The sequence below is a fragment of the Cetorhinus maximus genome, chromosome 1 (genome assembly GCF_964194155.1).
Source record: "Cetorhinus maximus chromosome 1, sCetMax3.hap1.1, whole genome shotgun sequence".
NCBI lineage: Eukaryota > Metazoa > Chordata > Chondrichthyes > Lamniformes > Cetorhinidae > Cetorhinus > Cetorhinus maximus.
The window spans coordinates 186,992,063-187,013,384 of NC_135879.1; the positions used below are offsets into that span (position 1 = coordinate 186,992,063).

The following is a 21,322-nucleotide window of genomic DNA, read 5'->3' on the forward strand; positions in this document are numbered from 1 at the left end:
TCATGCTGACTTCACTGGTTAACACCCCAGGCACTTGCAACTGGATTTCATCGCTAGCTGTACCTGATCACTGTCTAGTGATCTCTGTTGAAAATTTGCATCTATTGTGTGTTTATGAATAATCAGCAAGAACAGATGAAGCTCATTATTTCATGGATATCACCACCTTTTTGAGTAGCTTTCTGACACCATCGCTTGAATAAAATTAGAGGTGTAACGCTGAAGTGGCTGTAAACATTTAATTTTATATTGACAACTATCAGTGCCAGGCAAGAGAGAGGAAACTTAAAAGGAAGTGAGTTTGCTAGGAGTAGTTATCTGCACACCTAATAATTTTTTGTAATACTGTCCAGCATCCCTGGCTTGTATATATTTGTAACATCTCATTGTAAGGAAGTATTGCCATCAAAATAACTACATAATGGGAGAGTCAAATTGTTGAATAATCTTGTGGCGTTTAATCATAGTTGTCAGCAATTCAAAGCTTAGCATTCAATAAGCAACTACTATTGAAAATTAAAATTAAAATGCTGGAGATACTCAACAGATCTGGCAGCACCTGTGGAGAGAGAAAAACAGAGTTAACTCTTCAGGTCATTGACCTGAAACATTAACTCTGTTTCCTCTCACTACAAATGCTGCCAGACCTGCTGAGTATCTCCAGCATTTTCCGTTTATCTTTCAGATTTCCAGCATTCGCAATTGTATTACTGTTTGAAATTAATGTGATCACATTGATATTTTGATTCCTTTTCACATTTATAACATAAAGCACTTGTACTTTGATAATCAGAATCCAGCCTGAATTATATTGCTGTTTTCAAGTGCATACCTTGATCCCGATTTTGACAAAATTCAAATATGACGTCCCAGGAGAAGCCAGCATCTGGCCCGATGCTGCCTCACTCCCTGAATCCCCTGCTTAATGTAAATCTGTATAATGAGATCTGAACCTATCACAAAAATGGAGTAAGTAACATTCTCATCCTAAGATAAAAGCAAAATACTGCAGATGCTGGAAATCTAGAACAAAAACAAAAATACCTGGAAAAACTCAGCAGGTCTGACAGCAACTGCAGAGGGGGATACAGTTGACGTTTCGAGTCCGTATGACCCTTCATCAGAACTAAAAAATATAGAAATGAGATGAAATATAAGCTGGTAGAGGGGAGTTGGAACAGGTAGAGCTCTTTAGGGGGCCAGTGATAGGTGGAGGCCAAGAAGAGACTGCCAAAGATGTCATAGACAAAAGGACAAAGGGGTGTTGACAGTGGTGATATTACCTAAAGGATGTGCTAATAGGGACATTAAGGGTAGCAAGCGGGACAAGCTAGTGGCAGATGGCCCTAGTAGGGGTGGGGTGGGGGGAAAGGATCGAAATGGGCTAAAAGATGGAGATGAAACAATAGATCGAAATAGATTTAAAAATAGGTGAGAAAAGAAAAATATACTTGTAAAAAAAAATTATAAATTATTGGAAAAAGGGGGATCGAGAAGGGGGTGGGGATGGAGGAGAGAGTTCATGATCTGAAATTGTTGAACTTATTGAGTTCTAACATTTCAAATCATGAACTCTCTCCTCCATCCCCACCCCCTTCTCGATCCCCCTTTTTCCAATAATTTATAATTTTTTTTTACAAATATATTTTTCTTTTCCCACCTATTTTTAAATCTATTTCGATCTATAGTTTCATCTCCACCTATTAGCCCATTTCGATCCCTTCCCCCCACCGGACCCCCACTAGGGCCATCTGCCACTAGCTTGTCCCGCTTGCTACCCTTAATGTCCCAATTAGCACATCCTTTAGGTAATATCACCACCGTAAACACCCCTTTGTCCTTTTGTCTATGACATCTTTGGCAGTCTCTTCTTGGCCTCCACCTATCACTGGCCCCCTATCGCGTCTACCTGTTCCAACCCCCCTCTACCAGCTTATATTTCATCTTATTCCTATATTTTTTAGTTCTGATGAAGGGTCATACGGACTCTAAACGTCAACTGTATCCTTCTCCGCAGATTCTGTCAGGTATTTTTGTTTTTGTTCTAACCTTCTCATTCACTACTTTAGAACTAGATCTTTAAGTTTTCTCCAATTCACTAGATGAGTTTGTATTGCTTTAAGAAAAGGTTTTAGAAAAATATTTGTTTCACATCATTTAAAAAATAAATATTTTACCATATATTAACCATGGTTTATTTGCCAAGAAAATAACAAATCCCAGTGACAAATGAATTCACAATGTGTTAACGTTTTTCCCTGTGGTATTTGATCATTTTCAGGTAGCAGCACTCAGACAGGGGATGTCTGCCATTGTCCCTGTACCTCTACTGTCTCTCCTTACAGAGAAACAACTTGAACAGCTCGTATGTGGGATGCCAGAAGTGAACGTAGATACCTTAAAGAAAGTTGTACGTTACCGTGACATTGTCGAAAACCATCAACTACTGAGTTGGCTGTGGCAAACACTGCAAGAGTTTTCTAATGAAGAGAGGGTGCTGTTTCTTCGTTTTGTCTCTGGTCGTTCCAGGCTGCCAGCCAACCCTGCAGACATCACACAGAAGTTTCAGATTATTAAAGTGGACAGGGTAGGTATTCTGCATTGAGAAACTACATTGATGACTTCATGTGATTGTCTTTTAACTAAATCTCTTAAATTTGAAAGCCAATATAATTTGGTGCTCAGATGTGCCTACAGTATATATTGAGGGAAAAAACGATCTTTGTGCCCTAAAGCTTAATATATTGCAAAGTTTGTGAGCACTAAAATTCATTCCTTTATATTGGATTCATTAACGCATTTTCTTTCTGTTCTCTTGTCCTCCTATCAGTTGGCTGTTTTTTCTCCTCACCTTTAATGATCTTTAATTTTTCCTAGGATATATCCTGCTGGTTGTCAGATTTTGAGAGAATCTGGGCTGAAGTGACATAAGTACTGTCACACTGAAAGAACAAAGCACATTTCTAATAGCTGTTACTTTTTTTTATTCAGTCATGAGATGGCTGGGCCAGGCCAGCATTTATTGCCCTTGTTCAGAGCATTTGAGTCATGTAGGATAGCAGATTAGTGTTAACAGCAATTGACAATGGTTTGTCAGACTTTTAATTCCAGAATTTTATTGAATTTGAATTTCACCATCTGCCACAGTGGGATTGGAACCCAGGTCCTCAGAGTATTACCCTGAGTCACTGGCATACTAGTCAATGACAATACCACTGTGCCACTGGCTCCCCTATATTATTGCCAGCTATTGCTTCACTTGTTATAAATATTGTTATATTTACATAGCAGTCTAGCTCCAACCCAATTAGGTCCCCACTGTTGATTTAAAATTGAAGATAACCTAGCATGCTTGTTGCAACAGAGTGAACTGTTAGTGATTACCAACTACAGTGAACATGCAATGTTCCGATTACAGTTTCTGAAACTATGGATTTAGTGATTTTAAAATGCCAAATTTTGGTGAAAGATCAACAATGATGTCTTTGGGATGGCTGGAGAGTGAAGTAATACATTTAATACATAACCTGCCAAATGTGTTGTGATACCTAAATGGGAGGTTAATAGGATGTAAAATGGCTTCAAATTATTTTGACCATTGTCAGAGGTATATACTGAAGCTATATCATTGTTAGCATTGTGCACTGTTAGGAGGATAGTGTAGAACTTCAAAAGGACATAGACAGGTTGATGGAATGGGCAGACAGGCGACAGATAAAGTTCAAGAAATGTGAAGAGATTTATTTTGGTAGGAAGAACATGGAGAGATATTATAAAATAAGGGGTGCAATTCTAAAGGGGTGCAGAAGCAGAGGGACCTGAGTGTATATGTACATAAGTCATTGAAGGTGGTAGGACAGGTTGAGAGCGCGGTTAATAACGCATACAGTATCCTTAGCTTTATTAATAGAGCCATTGAATACAAGAGCAAGGAGGTTACGTTTAACTTGTATAAGACATTAGTTTGGCCTCAGCTGGAGCATTGTGTCCAGTACTGAGCATCACACTTTAGGAAGAATGGAAAGGCATTGGAGAAAGTGCAGAAAAGATTCAAGAGAATGGTTCCAAGGATGAGGAACTTCAGCTATGAAGACAGATTGGAGAGTTTAGAACTGTTTTCCTTGGAAAAGAGAAGGCTGAGAGGATACTTGATAGAGGTGTTCAAATTCATGAGGGGTCTCGACAGAGTAGGGAGAAATTATTCCCACTTGTGAAAGGATTGAGGACAAGAGAGCACAGATTTAAAGTAACTGGCAAAAGAAGCAAAAGCAATATGAGAAAACACTTTTTCATGCAGCGAGTGGTTAAGGTCTGGAATTCACTGAGAGAGTGTGGGTGTGGCAGGTTCAATCGAAGCATTCAGAAGAGAATTAGACTGTTATCAGAAAAGGAAGAATGTGTAGGGCTACGGGGAAAAGATGGGAGAGTTACTGATTTGAAGAGCTGGTGCAGACACTGGGCCAAATGGCCTCCTTCTGCACTATAACAAATTTGTGATTCCGTGATGTCTAAATAATTCCTCTCCTTTGTACCAACAAGATGCAGAAAGGGAAAGGAGCCATGTTTTCTGGTTCAGTGACACCATTGTTATTGTTGCCAAAGGATGTTTGGATTTGCAGAACAATTTACTTTTGACCTTTTAGAATATCAAAATGACCTAGTGCCCCCGACCTTACTGGAGTTCAGCAAGTCATGAACAGCGGTGGCGGTTATCTCCAGTGGTCTGTTTTGTGCAATAGTTACTCTCCAGCAACCCTTGCCCAATGGACAACTAAAATAAATTCAGCTTAATGCATCTCTCACAGTCATTGCACTGATGTGTGTTCAGTGTTCATGCATTTACAATGCTGTGTACACTAAAATTCAAATTTTAGTCTTTCTAAACCAGTAGGTTTCTTTAGTCAGTTCCTTCCTACATGGGCCAGGGTTTTTAGAATGGCGGGGTTTCCTTTCCCACCATTCAAAGAGTCAGCGGAGAACACATTCCCACCAACACTGCATGCCTGCAGCCATTTAACGCCCCAAGGAGCATTAATTGCCTGGAAGAGGGACTTCTGCCCCTAACTTGTGAGGACGTCCCACCTTAGAGAGCTGCCGGCTAATCAAATTGGCCGGCAGCTCTCTAGTCCCGGCAATGCCAGATGCTACAGTGGGCAGGACTGGGACTAAAAGCAGCCCCAAGAGTCTAAGTCCAGGATTCCAGGACCAGGTAAGTTTTGGGAGTCTCAGGGTGGGGAGGGTAGGGGAGGCCTGGAGGGGTGGTCAGAGGGGGATTGAGGTGCCAGCAGAGAGGTTGGGAGGGAGGGAGGTCCTGCGGTTACCGGACTTTAAGATGGGGAGTGGGAGGGAGTGCCCGATGTTAAAAGGGGGCAACCGATGGAGCTGCACCCCACCGCCCCCCGCCACCACTTCCCACCCAAGGCCTGAATCCGATTTATTTTCGGGATTCCCCCATACCCTGGAACTCCTCCTGCCAGCCTGAAAATAGAAGCTGGGCGGGACACGGCCCATAAGTGGTCAATAATTGGCCTCTTAAGGGTCTCAGTTGGGTCGTGGGCCAGCTGGCCAGCCAAGGCTTCGCCCGACCCATCATGAAATTGCGGAGAGGTCGGGGCGGATGGGAACCCAGCAGGAAGCCTATCCACGGGACGATGGTTAGATTCTCTCTTGTTGTAGATGGTCATTGCCTGACACTTGTATGTCGCAAATGTTACTTGCCACTGTCAGCCCAAGCCTGGGTATTGTCCTGGTCTTGCTGCATTTGGAGACGGACTGCTTCAATATCTGAGGGGTCATGAATGGTGCTGAACATTGTGCAATCATCGGTGAACATCCCCACTTATGATGAAAGGAAGGTCATTGATGAAGTAGCTAAAGATGGCTGGGCCTAGGACACTACCCTGAGGAATTCCTGCAGTGATGTGGTCACATCCAAGGTACAGACAGATAGATGGGAGACCGCTAGAAGGGGCAGACAGTCAGTGCAGAAATCCCCTGTGGCTGTCCCCCTCTCTAACAGGTATACCATTTTGGATACTGTTGGGGGGATGGCCTATCAGGGGTAATCAACAGCAGTAGCCAGAGCATGGCACCACGGCTGTCTCTGTTGTTCAGCAGGGGGTTCAAAGCACAGAAGAGCAATTGTCATAGGGGACTCTATAGTCAGGGGCTCAGATAGGCGCTTCTGTGGTCGTGAAAGAGACACCAGGATGGTATGTTGCCTCCCTGGTGCCAGGGTCCAGGATGTCTCTGATCGGGTACGGGACATTCTGAAGGGGGAGGGAGAACAGCCAGAGATCGTGGTACACATTGGTACTAACGACATAGGCAGGAAGAGTGACGAGGTCCTGCAGCGGAAGTTCAGAGAGTTAGGCAGAAAGTTAAAAAACAGTACCTCTAGGGTTGTAATCTCCCTGTGCCGCGTGTCAATGAGGCTAGAAATAGGAAGATAGAGCAGCTGAACACGTGGCTGAACAGATGGTATTGGAGGGAGGGTTTCCGATATCTGGATCAGTGGGAGCTCTTCCAGGGCAGGTGGGACCTGTACAAGAAGGATGGGTTGCATCTAAACTGGAGGGGCACCAATATCCTGGCTGCGAGGTTTGCTAGTTTCACTCAGGAGGGTTTAAATTAGTATGGCAGAGGGGTGGGAACCAGAACAATAGTTCAGCAGGTGAAATAAATGACTGGGAACCAGTGAATATGGCCAGTAGGACTAAGAGGAAGGGCAGGCAGGGAGAAATTACTGAACACAGTGGGACTGGGGGTCTGAAATGCATTTGTTTCAATGCGAAAAGTATAACAGGCAAGGCAGATGAGCTTAGAGCTTGGATTAGTACTTGGGACTATGATGTTATTGCTATTACAGAGACTTGGGTGAAGGATTGGCAGATAAACGTTCCAGGATTTAGATTTTCAGGCAGGATAGAGAGGGATGTAAAAGAGGTAGGGGAGTTGCACTGCTGGTTAAGGGGAATATCACAGCTGTACGACAGGAGGACACCTCAGTGGGCTCATGCAGCGAGGCAATATGGGTAGAGCTCCGGAATAGGAAGGGTGCAGTCACAATGTTCGGGGTTTACTATAGGCCTCCCAATTGCCGGCGGGAGATTGAGGAACAGTTATGTAGGCAGATTTTGGAAAGATGTAAAAGCAATAGGGTTGTTGTGGTGAGTGATTTTAACTTTCCCTATATTGACTGGGAATCATTTAGTGCTAGGGGTTTGGATGGTGCAGAATTTGCAAGGTGCATCCAGGAGGGCTTCCTGAGACAATATGTAGATAGTCCAAGAAGGGGCAATACTGGACCTGGTATTAGGGAATGAACCTGGCCAGGTGGTCGAAGTTTCAGTAGGGGAGCATTTCGGGAAAAGTGACCATAATTCAGTAAGTTTCAAGGTACTGGTGGATAAGGATAACAGGAGTCTTCGGGTTAAGGTGCTTAATTGAGGGAAGGCTAATTATAACAATATTAGGCAGGAACTGAGGAATCTAGACTGGAGGTGGATGTTTGAGGGCAAATCAACAACTGACGTGGTGGGCTTTCAAACGTCAGCTGATAAGAATTCAGGATCGGCATGTTCCTGCTAGGATGAAGGATAAGCATGGCAAGTTTCAGGAACCTTGGATAACGAAGGATATTGTGAGATTAGTCAAAAAGAAAAGGGAAGCATTCATAAGGGCGAGAAGGCTGGGAACAGATGAAGCCCATGGAGAAAATAAAGAAAGTAGGAAGAAACTTAAGCAAGGAGTCAGGAGGGCTAAAAGGGGTCATGAAAAGTCACTGGCAATCAGGATTAAGGAAAATCCCAAGGCCTTTTATACATATGTAAAAAGCAAGAGGGTAGCCAGGGAAAGGGTAGGCCCACTCAGGGACAGAGGTAGGAATCTCTGTGTGGAGCCAGAAGAAATGGGAGAGATACTAAATGAATACTTCTCATCAGTATTCACCAAAGAGAAGGACTTAGCGGTCGATTTGTCTAGGGAAGAGTGTGTAGATAGCCTGGATCATGTTGAGATCAAAAAAGAGGAGGTGTTAGGCGTCTTGAAGAATATTAAGGTGGATAAGTCCCCAGGGCCAGATGGGATCTACCCCAGAGTACTGAGGGAGGCAAGGGAGGAGATTGCTGGGGCCTTGACAGAAATCTTTGTATCCTCACTGGCTACGAGTGAGGTCCCAGAGGACTGGAGAATGGCCAATGCTGTTCCATTGTTTAAGAAGAGTAGCAGGGATAATCCAGGAAATTACAGGCCGGTGAATCTTACGTCAGTGGTAGGGAAATTATTGGAGAAGATTCTTCGTGACAGGATTTACTACCATTTGGAAGCAAATGGGCATATTAGTGAGAGGCTGCATGGTTTTGTGAAGGGGAGGTCGTGTCTCACTAACTTGATCGAGTTTTTCAAGGAAGTGACAAAGATGATCGATGATGGAAGGGAAGTGGATGTTATATACATGGATTTCAGTAAGGCCTTTGACAAGGTCCCTCATGGCAGGCTGGTACAGAAGGTAAAGTCGCACGGGATCAGAGGTGAGCTGGCAAGATGGATACAGAATTGGCTTGGTCATAGAAGACAGAGGGTAGCAGTGGAAGAGTGCTTTTCTGAATGGAGAGCTGTGACTAGTGGAGTTCCGCAGGGATCAGTGCTGGGACCTTTGCTGTTTGTAGTATACATAAATGATTTGGAGGAAAATGTAACTGGGCTAATTAGTAACTTTGCAGTCGACACTAAGGTTGGAGGAGTTGCAGATAGTGAAGAGGATTGTCAAAGGATACAACGGGATATAGATCGGTTGGAGACTTGGGCGGAGAAATGGCAGATGGAGTTTAATCCGGACAAATGCGAGGTAATGCATTTTGGAAGGTCTAATACAGGCAGGAATTATACAGTAAATGGCAGAACCCTTAAATGCATCGACGGGCAGAGGGATCTGGGTGTACAGGTCCACAGGTCACTGAAAGTGGCAATACAAGTGGATAAGGTAGTCAGGAAGGCATATGGCATGCTTGCCTTCATTGGCAGGGGTATTGAGTATAAAAGCTGGGAAGTCATGCTGCAGTTGTATAGAACCTTGGTTAGGCCACACTTGGAATATTGCATGCAATTCTGGTCACCACATTACCAGAAGGAAATGGAGGCGTTGGAGAGGGTGCAGAGGAGGTTTACCAGGATGCTGCCTGGTCTGGAGGTTATTAGCTATGAGGAGAGGTTGGAGAAACTCGGATTGTTCTCACTAGAGAGACGGAGATTGAGAGGCGACTTGATAGAAGTTTACAAAATTATGAGTGGCATGGACAGAGTAGATAGTCAGAAGCTTTTTCCCAGGGTGGAAGAGTCAATTACTAGGGGACATAGATTTAAGGTGAGAGGAGAAAACTATAGAGGAGATGTGCGGGGCAAGTTTTTTACGCAGAGGGAAGTGAGTGTCTGGAATTCGCTGCCAGAGGAGGTGGTGGAAGCAGGTACGATAGTGGTGTTTAAGAGGCAGCTTGACAAATACATGAATAGGATGGAATAGAGGGATATGGACCCCGGAAGTGCAAAATGTTTTAGTTTGACAGGCATTATGATTGGCGCAGGTTTGGAGGGCCGAAGGGCCTGTTCCTGTGCTGTACTTTTCTTTGTTCTTTATTCTTTGATGTCCTGGAGTTGAGATGATTGACCTCCAACTACCACAGCCATCTTCCTTTGTGCTAGGTATAACTCCAACCAATGGAGCTTCCCTCTGACTCCAGTTTTGCTAGGACTTCTTGATGCCACCCTTGGTCAAATGCTGCCTTGATGTCAAGGTCATCCACTCTCACCTCACCCCTGAAGTTCAGCTCCTTTGTCCCATGTTTGAACCAAGGCTGTAATGAGGTCAGAAGCTGAGTGACCCTGGCAAAACCCAAACTGAGCGTCAGTGATTAGGTTATTGCTATGCAAGTGCCAGTCTATAGCACTGTTGATGACCCCTTCCATCACTTTACTGATGATGGAGAGTAGACTGATGGGACAGTAATTGGCTGTGTTGGATTTGTCCTACTTTTTGTGTACAGGACATACCTGGGCAATTTTTCACATTGCTGGGTAGATGCCAGTGTTGTAGCTGTACTGGAACAGTTTGGCTAGGGGCACAGCAAGTTCTGGCACACATGTCTTAAGTGCTTTTGCCTGAATGTTATCAGCGCCCACAGCCTTTGCAGTATCCAGCGTCTTCAGCTGTTTCTTGATATCACGTGGAGTGAATCAAATTGGCTGAAGACTGGCAACTGTGATGCTGGGGACCTCCAGATGATGCCAAGATGGATCATCCACTTAGCACTTCTGGCTGAAGATTGTTGCGAATGCTTCAGCCTTATCGTTTGCACTGATGTGCTGGGCTCTGCCACCATTGAGGGTGTGGCTATTTGTGGAGCCTCCTCCTTCAGTGAGTTGTTTAATTGTCCAAAATTGGCTCAGCAACGGGAAACAAAGGGTAATGGTCAATGGATGCTTTTGCAAATGGAGAGCGGTTTCCAGTGGCGTCCCACAGGGCTCAGTGTTGGGCTCCTTGCTGTTGTTGTATATATTAATGATTTAGACTTAAATGTAGGAGGTATAATTGGGAAATCTGCAGACGATACAAAAATTGGCTGTGTGGTTGATAGTGAAGAGGATAGCTGTCGAATCCAGAATGATATCAATGGTTTGAGTGAGCGGGTGGAAAAGTGGCAGATGGAATTCAATCCAGAAAAGTGTGAGGTAATGCATTTGAAGGGGGGTGCAAACAAAGCAAGAGAATATTCAATAAACAGGAGGATACTGACAGAGGTAGAGGAAGTGAGAGACCTTGGAGTGCATGTCCACAGGTCCCTGAAGGTGGCAGGGCAGGTGGACAAAGTGGTAAAGAAAGCATATGGAATGCTTTCCTTTATTGGATGAGGTATGGATTAGAAAAACAGGGATGTGATGCTGGAACTAAACGCTGGTTAGGCCACAGCTGGAACTTTGTGTGCAGTTCTGGTCGCCACATTACAGGAAGGACATAATTGCTCTTGAGAGAGTGCAGAGATTTATAAGAATATTGTCAGGGCTTGAAAATTGCAGCTATGAGGAAAGATTGATAGGCTAGGATTGTCTTCCTTAGAACAGAGGAGGCTAAGGGTAATTTAATTGAGGTGTACAAAATTATGAGGGACCTAAATAGAATAGACAGCACCTGTCTTCCCTAGCTGAGGCATCAGTTACCAAGGGGCACAGATTTAAGGTGATTGGTAGGAGGATTAGAGAGAGTCATGAGGAAAAGCTTTTTCACCCAGAGTGTGGTGGGTGTTTGGAATTTACTGTCTGGTTTGGTGGCAGAGGCAGAAACCCTCAACTCATTTAAAAGGTCCCTAGATCTGCACCTGAAGTGCTGTTACCTGCAAGGCTACAGACATGATGGGCTGAATGGCCTCTTTCTGTGCCGTAACTTTTCTCTGGTTCTAAATCCAATCCAGCCATTTACCACCGCATGAGCCACCTCTTGATCATCAGCAAAGTGATGAAAGGTGTTGTTGACAGTGCTATCAAGCAGCACTTACTCAACAATAACCTGCTCACTAATGCTCAGGTTGGGTTATTCCAGGGCCATTTGACTCCTGATCTCATTACAGCTTTGGTCCAAAAGAGCAAAACTCAGGAGGGGAGGTGAGAACAACTGCCCTTGACTTCAAGGCAGCTTTTGACTGAGTGTGGCATCAGGGAAGTCAATGGGAATCTGGGAAAACTCTCCACTGGTTGGAGACATACCTAGCACAAAGGAAGATTGTTGTGGTTCTTGGAGGCCGCTCTCAGTCTCAGGGCATCACTACAGGAGTTTCTCAGGGTAGTGTCCTAGGCCCAACCATCTTCAGCTGCTTCATCAATGACCTTCTCTCATCATAAGGTCATAAGTGGTGATGTTCGCTGATGATCACACAATGTTCAGTACCATTCACAGCTGCTCAGATATTGAAGTAATCGGTGTCCATATGCAGCAAGATCAGGACAACATTTAAGCTTGGGCAACTAACATTCGCACCATACAAGTGCCTGACAATGACCATCTCCAACAAGTGAGTATCCAAACATTCCCCCTTAACCATCAATGAATCCTCCATTATCAACATCCTGGGCATTACCATTGACCAGAAACTGAACTGGACTAGAGCAGGTCAGAGGCTGGGAATTCTGAGGCGCCTAACTCCCCAAAGCCTGTCCACCATCTACAAGGCACAAGTCAGGAGTGTGGTGGGACACCTTCCACCTGCCTGGATGAGAGCGGCTCCAACAACACTCAAGAAGCTCGACACCATCCAGGACAAAGCAGTCTGTTTGATTGGCACCCTATCCACCACCTTAAACATTCACCACTGGCACACGGTGGCAGCAGTGTATACCATCTACAAGATGCACTTCAGCAACTCACCAAGGCTCCTTCCACATAACCTTCCAAACCCGCAACCTCTGCCACCTAAAAGATCAAGGAGGCCAGACACATGGGAACACTACCACCTGCAAGCTTCCCTCCAAGCCACACACCATCCTGACTTGGAACTATGTTGCCATTCCTTCACTGTCACTGGGTCAAAATGCTAGAACTCCCTTCCTAACAGCACTTTGGGTGTACTTACACCACAAGGACTGCAGCAGTTCAAGAAGATGGCTCGACAGCACCTTCTCGAGGGCAATTAGGGATGGGCAATAAATGCTGGCCTTGCTAGCAACACCCACATCCCAAGGAAGAATTTTTAAAAGTGCTGTATGATCCTCTTAAACTCCCAGTTTTCTTTATTCTGAAAATAGCTGGTAGTTTGTTCCCATCAAATTTTCTGCCCCATAAATGTACATGCAACATCAGAGTGAAAAATCTCACTTATAATGTTATCTACTGTTATCCTCCACTAAAATAACTTCAAATATTATAAACTGAGGTCCTTCATAGTTTCATGTTTTGTTTATAACATCCACATTATATTTTTGTTCTATTAACAGTTTATTTTTTATTTGGTTGTGCAGCCAGTCGATGGTCTTCCGACAGCCCAGACTTGTTTCTTCCAGCTTCGGCTGCCTCCTTACTCAAGCCAACAGGTGATGGCAGAACGTTTACGCTATGCCATTCAGAATTGCAGATCAATTGACATGGACAACTACATGCTCTCCAGGAATGCTGACACTGGAGAAGGTTCAGACAATGAATACTAAGAGCTGCTATTTCAATGCACCCTGAAAATCAATTTTTCAATTAAAGGAACCTCAGGAGAAGAAAACATGAACTAAGCAGCTTACAGATAGCCGAACATTTTTTTAAATTGACCTTTTCTACTTTGCAGGATACGCACTTGCTACATCACAAAATTTTACACCAAAAATGCACCAGTGTTACCTTTTAAAGAAAACTGTTTAGTTTGACTTTGTGCACTACTTAAAATCAGGAATTAACTATATCCTGTAAAATTGTAAAATTTTTTTTTGTAGAAAGCATGTACATGCGGTACAGTGACTAAGTAGAGCACTTTGCCTAATTGAAGCATCTTGTGTACAGGACCAGGGTGAATGATTGCCAAACAGTAACCTGATTATGGAAACTTGACTAAGTAAATCTGATTCTTTGGTACTAAAATAATTTTCCATACCACACTGAACAATAAAGGATCTGGCGTGTGCTAACAACATGCATAGCATTTTCTTCTGTGGCCAGTGCATGTTCATGTTTGGTACTGACTAACAAAACAATAATTAAATATTTGATAGTAAAAAAAATTGCATCTTAGCACATGAATGTAATCCATTCTATTGCATAGAGCTAGTTCAGTGGGAACAAAAAGGATTATTTATCCCTTGCAATTATTGAATTGTTCATTACAGATTACAAAAATATGCAGATTTTATTTCAGTTTTGCTATAATGATTATGATGCAAAGTTAACTGATACAATACCAAGAAGGGATTTACTATTGCTTTAACTGCTTGTTAAGAGCAGTATTTTTCAGGAGTGTTTTTTTTAAATCAAGGGTTGCTGTCTGTACTAATCAAAAAAAAATTCTGATCTCCAACCTCAAAGTTGAGTACTTTCAGAATATCAAGGAATAATATTGATTATCATCATATGTTCCCAGGCAACATTCCCAGCAGCTGATAACTTCAAAACAACCTATCAGTGTCTGATTAGCTTCAAAAATTTAAAAGCTGAAAGTGAGAAAAATAAATCAACAAACATTCTTCCAAATTTCTTCTGTTGTTTATTATTAAAACATTTCCACTGACAGAGAAAAGTGCTTTCATTCAGAAAATATGAAATTTTTCAACAATGCTCAGTCACCTTACCAATGATTAAACATTGACAACAGCTACTTATTTAATAGGGTGACAATACAGTCTTCAGTTTAAAAAAAAAATTGATATGTTTATTTGTTTTAAAACTAAAGTAGCACACAACACTATACTTAATTCAGCAGTTAGTTTCTTTTTGGTATGTGGGACTCCTTATATTATCAGTCAATTGTCAACTTTAAAAAGTGACCACGGTATGAGTGATATTTTGATTGAAAATTAAGGCAAGTGTTATCGCTCAGTTACTCAATATTTGTTTGGGCCCCATAACTATTACTCTAGTATGGTGCTATCGGACTTACTGTAGGAAGCTATTAGCTTATCTAAGGAAAACTTATTGTAAGGTGATTTCGAGTTTGGGAAATGGAATTAGGAAGTTTTTGGAGTAGATTTGGGTTCATTTTTTTCCTACCAATTTTGATCCTTCTGAGGCTGTTGACCATTTGTTCTACAGCAATCTCATGCTAGACTATTCAACTATTTGGGAAACATCCTGTTTCACCTTACCTGGATCAGGCATGGGAACAAGAGATATTTTTCTTCCCTAATGCAGTGGGGAGAATAGAGATGCGGGGCTGAATTTTCCCAACTTTGAAAATATTCAGAAGGTAGAACCATTTCCGGGTTCCGACCCCGCTCACTGCTACAGTCGGTCTGCTGCCTTAACCTTACAGGAGGCGGCCAATTTAGCTGGCTGCTTCTGTGTTCGCCAACCAGTTAGGGACAGCAGGGTGGCCCAGGGTTCAAAAGGGGGTGATGGGCAAATTTGCACTCAAAAGTCTGCAAAACTAAAATCAATCACAGGGGTGACCAATGAGAGAAAAGTCACCCCCATACATGGAAGAGATAGAATCTGTAAGGAGCTGCTCCTCCAATCTCAAATTCTGCACTGCTGCAGCTCCTCCATGTTTTCCAGAGGCAAGATCTATGTTTGGGGGAGCAGCAACAATAGGAGAGAGGGATCCTGTGACTGGAGGAGCTGGAGCAGTTATCCTGGCTGGCCCTGCTGCTGCCATCAAAAGGAGGCCATTTTGATGACAAAGGCTTGAAGACTCTGGTTAGTCAGGATTTAAAGAATTCTCTAATGCATTTACGATCACTGAGGACAAATCATGGAAGTTCACCGGCGCTGTCATCCTCTAAATCCAACAAGGAGAGCAGCAATGCTACTGTAATCCATCACTTCGATCACCACAGTGTCATGGCAGCTACCTTCCACAAACAAGAAACTCAAATGATTGGAACAGTAATAACTGCAGCACCGATGGTAATTCCCATGATTAATGGAGGTAAGAAATGGCTTCTTCGGTTAATATACATATTAGGATGATGAATCCTGTCAGGCAGGGAACTTTATGGGTATTTTCAGTTTAAATCTAGGTGTTAACTGTCCTGCTTTACATGCGATTCAAACCATTTGGTAACTGTAATGCTAATGTTGCAATTCGCTCTCTTTTCCTTTGTGGTGGTGTCCAGTGTCTAAAATCATAATGAAGTGTGCGTGTCAGTTATTTTGAAAGAACTCAGGTTTGCTGCGGTGTGGAAAAAGTATTATGAGAAACAGAAGAAAGTCAGCTATTCGGTTCTTCTCACATGATTTTCCAAGCTCTGTGGAGGCAGGTGGTAGGGTGGGAGCAGGAAAATAGGGAATAAGCTGTGTTAGAACAGCTCCAGGATGCATTCAGACCTCTGGGGGACTTTGCCAGCAGCGGTCTAGGATCAGGGTTGGCTACTTGCTCAATGGAGGCAGGTAGCCAATTAGGGCAATTGATGCTCCACTTGGGGGCCATTTTGCGACACTGTATTTTTCACAGAGGCTGCGAGTTCATTGGAGCCTGCATCCCAGCAGCAGGCCAAGTGGTTGAGTCGGAAGCTCTATACCCCAAGGATGGGGCCATGGGGGATCAAAGACCCTAACCTCATCAGTCACTACTCCTGGGGGGGGGGTTTCCCCTCCACCCTGTTAGCCCCTGTATTGGGCTTCTTTATTGACTTCGCTGCAGGCATTGAGGGCTGGAGGTCCTGTTGGCGCTGCCAGCCAGATATAACTATAGACGCTTTGGTTGGGCCTTCCACTTCCATGGTCTTCCCACCATCCTTCATTGGACGGGATTTCAGCAGGCGGTTTCTTAGTTGACCGCTTCTAGGAAGACAGTAACCGATGTCCTAGCACAGCCACTTCTGGGTTCCTGAACTGAAATTGAGCCCAGCGTCAGGGCCGCAATCAACCGAGAAAATCCAACCCCAAGTGGCTAGCTATAGTTGAAACATTTGGAGACATAGAAGTAAAACTCTAGCTCATTCTCCATTAACGACAAAGGTGATGTATTGTAGCAGGATGAGAACATTTAGTTACATAGGGCAGAATTTTGCCCTTGGTGGGCATGCGGGCCCCACCGGCTCGGTGGCGGGCGGACAGCTGACCCCCGGCCACCAAAACGGGGCCCACCACCATTTTGAGTGGGCGGACCAATTAAGGCCCGCCCAGTGGCCTGCCTGACGGGATGCGCTATGCGCTTCCTGTGCCGGGGGTGGAGGGATTCCCCAACTGTCAAAGTGCGCTCTGAGACAAAGTCCTGTCTCAGGGAGATTACTGACAGTCCAGAAAACTTTAAAAATAGAAAAACTAACATGTCCCCTCATGTGACAATGTCACACAAGATGGGACATGTTAATAAATATCACATAAAATGTATTGAAGTTTTTAAAAACGGACATGAAACTTCATCCCGCCAGTGGATGAGGTTTCATGTATTATCAGGAGCCCACTGGGGCTCCTGGCCTGCCCGCCAGCCTTAAGGTTGGATGGGCAGGTCTTTAATTATCTTTATTACTCTGTCAATGGCCTCAATTGGCCATTGACAGGTCGGCGGACGAACAGCTGATTTCGCTGTCCGCCCACCTTCCTAAAAATTTAAAGGGACCGGGATGACGTCGGGGGTTCCTCACGACGTCATCCTGCGTCATTTTCCCGTCAGCAAGCGGGCCCCGCCCCCAAATTGCCAACGGGAAAATTCAGGCCATAGAGTAGTTTTTAAACAGTACTTTTGGGAGTCATGTCAACCAACAAAGGAAACAAAACTAATTTTGTGGACATAGGTTTCTTGCATATATTCTCCCTTCCCTTGTGAAGATGTAGTGGACTTAACAGACCAATAGTCAAGTGAGAATTCCTGCCATCAACACACATTTGTTCAATCATCTCATTCCAGTGCTCATGTACACCAATAAATCAAAATTCATTTTAAAATATAACGCTTTGTACTTATTGAACATTGGACAATTACACAACATACTTGTACTTCAGGCAGAATAATGACCTTACTCTAAACTAAAAAGCAGCAAACCTGTGATTTTTTTTCGCATCCAGATTGCTGGCAGGGCAGCAGCAAATATATGGGATGTGCAGAAAAGGCTGCCTAGCACAAGCATTCCTTCTATGGATGATCACCTGGCAACATTTGTTGCAACCAACCTAGACCGCCTGAACAATTAACTGAAACCACTGATAATAGAAGAATACGAGGTTATGAAAAGGTGTTAGACATGTAATAATTGTAATCTGAAGAAAGAGAAATATTAAACATAAACCATCCAAAAAATGTTCATGTAAGGCCTGAAACAGAATGCCTGGAATCAAATCGGTCTCACAACAGCACAATTAGGAGATCAGGGAACACAGAAGTATAATAGTTTAGCTAGGTGGATCTGTGGTACACCAGTTTGTCAAGAACACAAGAAATAGGAAGAGTAATAGACCATATGGCCCATCAAGCCCACTCTGCCATTCAATATGATCATGGCTGATCTTGGGCTTCAACTCCATTTTCCTGCCCGCTCCCTATATCCCTTAATTCCCTGAGACACTAAAAAACCTGTCTATCCCAGTCTTAAATGTATTCAACAATGGAGCATCCATGACCCTCTGGGGTGGAGAATTCCAAAGATTCACAACCCTTTGAGTGAAGTAATTTCTCCTCATCTCAATCTAAGATGATTGGTCCCTTATCCTGAGACTGTGTTTTAGACTCCCCAGCTGGCAGAACCAATCTCTCAGCACCTATCCTATCAAGCCTCCTCAGAACTTTGTAGGTTTCAATGAGATCACCTCTCATTCATCTGAACGCCAGACAATGTAATCCCAATTTACTTAGCCTTTCCATCACCAGACTACCCCCTCATCCCAGGGACCAATTTAGTGAACCTTCGCTGTACCACCTCCAATGCAAGTATAAATTGTCTCATCGATTGAACCTGGAAGTTTGTGTTTCAATTCTAAACAACCCTACAAATCAATACTTTGGATATCTTAGCTGTGGTGGCCTGAGGGAGTACACTCAAATATCAGCCAAAGAAAATCTACTTAACTAATGTAGATTGTTTGGTTTAAAGATTCTTAAGCACGAGTTTAGGGAGCACAACAAAAAGGAGCAAAACTACACAATACTTAAAATGCAAAGTTTGCACTGTTTAGATCATTACATTTTAGCAAGCCAGCAGTGCAAAGCTGCAAACATCAAGCAGGAAGAGACCAATTTAATTTTAGCCACGAAAAAAAACAAGTACAAAATAATTAGTCGAGTGAGTATTCCTGCCATCAACACGCATTTGTTCAATCATCTCATTCCAGTGCTCATATATGCAAATAAATCAAAATTCATTTTAAAATACAAAGCTTTGTACTTATTGAACATTGGACAATTACACAGAATCTGCCAATCTTTAATACTTTAAAACAACATTGGGATGATTTTATACTCTCTAACCATCCATGGAAAGGCTTCATTCCGAATAAAGAGCTTCAATTATATCTTTGTACTTTTTCAACACTTCACCCCTTTTCAGTTTCATCGTTGGACCTGTGAATACAACATAAATTTTAAATTTTGAAGTATTAAAGAATGCAAAATTTATCCCGTAACTTTAACACCCTGTTCTATGTCTGGATAGTGACCACCATATACACCTCTCCCCCATTTAGTATCAATTAGATGTCAATCAGGTTATAGAATCTCCACAAACCCAATTGCAATAGAATACAGAGATAAAAACTGCGGATGCTGGAAATCCAAAACAAAAACAGAAACAGAAATACCTGGAAAAACTCAGCAGGTCTGGCAGCATCAGCGGAGAAGAGCACAGTTGACGTTTTGAGTCCTCGTGACCCTTCAACAGAACTAAGTAAAATTAGGACCCCTTTCCTATTCTTACTTAGTTCTGTTGAAGGGTCATGAGGACTTGAAACGTCAACTGTGCTCTTCTCCACCGATGCTGCCAGACCTGCTGAGTTTTTCCAGGTATTTCTGTTTGTTTTTGCTATAGAATACAAATGCAGGATCAGCTCCTGTAATTAATTTGCAAGAGTTTTTTAAAAACACCAGCCTCAGGTTCACTGCAGATGTATTTATTTATTGTTATGATATCAGGAGAGATCAGTAACCGTTTTTTATTTACTGAAAGAATGAAGCCACACGATTCCACAGCTTAAAACAAAAGAATTTTTACTTTACAAGAACCAAATACTAAATATTATCTTAGGGTAACCTCCTATTTTCAATATAAGTTAACCACAAATTAACAAGCAAACTGTAGTTAATTATAAACATAAATTACCCATTAAATGGCAGATACAACTAAGACACATATTACGAATTTGCTCAGTAGTCTACTCAGCATATGTCATCAAACACAAAGTCCTTAAAAACTCTGTCTTCCTTACAAAGAATTTCAGTTCCTCCTCTTCTAGGTTGTAACCTGATCCTCAGCTATCAACAGCATACAACCAACCCGACATCCATGGTACAGCCTTCACCAAAAATAGCACACATCTGCAGAACCACCTCAACTCAGTCTGAGTGGTGTAGCTCCAATGTTATTTTCAAGTAACAGAAACAGCTGCAGCAACTGTATTTTTGCTTATTCTCAGCTTCTGGATCTAGCCTGTCTTCTTCAGCTTGCCTGTACTGCACCATTAGACTCATCATCTACTGAACTCTGATGGCTCTGGCTCCTTTTGTGAAGTTTAAACCAGAAATTTTGGTTTCCAATTCTGAGTTTCAGTCTTGGTTTCCTTACGAACTGTCAGTCTTTCCTTTCAGTCTCCCATTTCAATTAGGATCTGTCCCTAAAAATACAAGCTTTGCCCACAGATTCCATCACATTATACTTCACAGAGTCACAGAATTGTTACAGCACAGATAGAGGCCATCTGATCATTTGTGTCTGCACCAACTCGCTGTAGGAGCGATTTACCTAGGGCCACTCCCCTGTCTTCTCTCTGTAACCCTGCATATATTTCTTTTCAGATAACAATATAATTCCTTCTTGAATGCCTCGACTCAACCTGCCTCCACCAACTCTCAGGCAGTGCATTCCAGACCTTGACCACTCGCCACATGAAAAAGTTTTTTCTCATGTCGCTACTGCTTCTTTTAATTACCTTAAATCTGTGTCCTATCCTATACCAATCACATCATTTTTTTTCCCCTATCTACTCTGCCCAGACCCCTCATGATTTTGGTACACCTCTATCAAAGCTCCTCTGTACCTTCTCTTCTCCAAGGAAAATAGTCCCAACTTCTCTAATCTGTCTACGTAACTTAAGTTCCTCATCCATGGAGCCATTCTTGTGAATCATTTCTGCACTAACTCTCATAATGATTTCACATCTTTCCCAAAGTGTGACGCCCAGAATTGGATGCAATACTCTAGTTGAGGCCAAACCAGTGTTCTATACAAGTTTAGTATAACTTGTTTGCTTTTATACTTTATGGCCCTAGAAAGAATGCAAGCTACAGATACAGCTGTATGACTGCCAGTTGCCATTCTCAGCTAACATCCAATGGTACTGGGGGAAAAAAAAGGTCCTTACTACAGTAACAATACTTTTAACATCTGAGTTACCATCAGAACATAAGAAACAAGAGCAGGACAAGACCACACAGCCCTTCAAGCCTCCTGTGTCATTCAGTATGATCATAGCTGATGTTGGGTTTCAACTCCACTT

At 43.0% G+C, this 21,322-nt stretch overlaps 2 protein-coding genes across 9 annotated transcripts in view; one reads left to right on the forward strand and one right to left on the reverse strand.

Annotated features, from left to right (window-relative positions):
- The window catches only part of LOC144685847 (putative E3 ubiquitin-protein ligase HERC1), a 429,767-nt gene extending 415,551 nt beyond the window's left edge, over positions 1-14,216 (forward strand). For 7 of the 8 annotated variants that reach the window (XM_078550801.1, XM_078550834.1, XM_078550807.1 and 4 more), the window contains 2 exons: positions 2,282-2,587; positions 13,003-14,216. In XM_078550801.1, coding sequence (XP_078406927.1) covers positions 2,282-2,587; positions 13,003-13,188 — 492 coding nt within the window. In that variant the 3' untranslated portion in view covers positions 13,189-14,216. The remainder of the gene's footprint in view (positions 1-2,281; positions 2,588-13,002) is intronic. The other variant, XR_013577800.1, reaches the window with a different exon arrangement.
- Positions 13,880-21,322, reverse strand: part of LOC144685893 (long-chain-fatty-acid--CoA ligase ACSBG2-like) — a 137,938-nt gene continuing 130,495 nt past the window's right edge. The window contains exons 14-15 of the mRNA XM_078550901.1: positions 19,083-19,175; positions 13,880-15,528 (exon numbers count right to left, since the gene is read on the reverse strand). Coding sequence (XP_078407027.1) covers positions 19,099-19,175 — 77 coding nt within the window. The 3' untranslated portion in view covers positions 13,880-15,528; positions 19,083-19,098. The remainder of the gene's footprint in view (positions 15,529-19,082; positions 19,176-21,322) is intronic.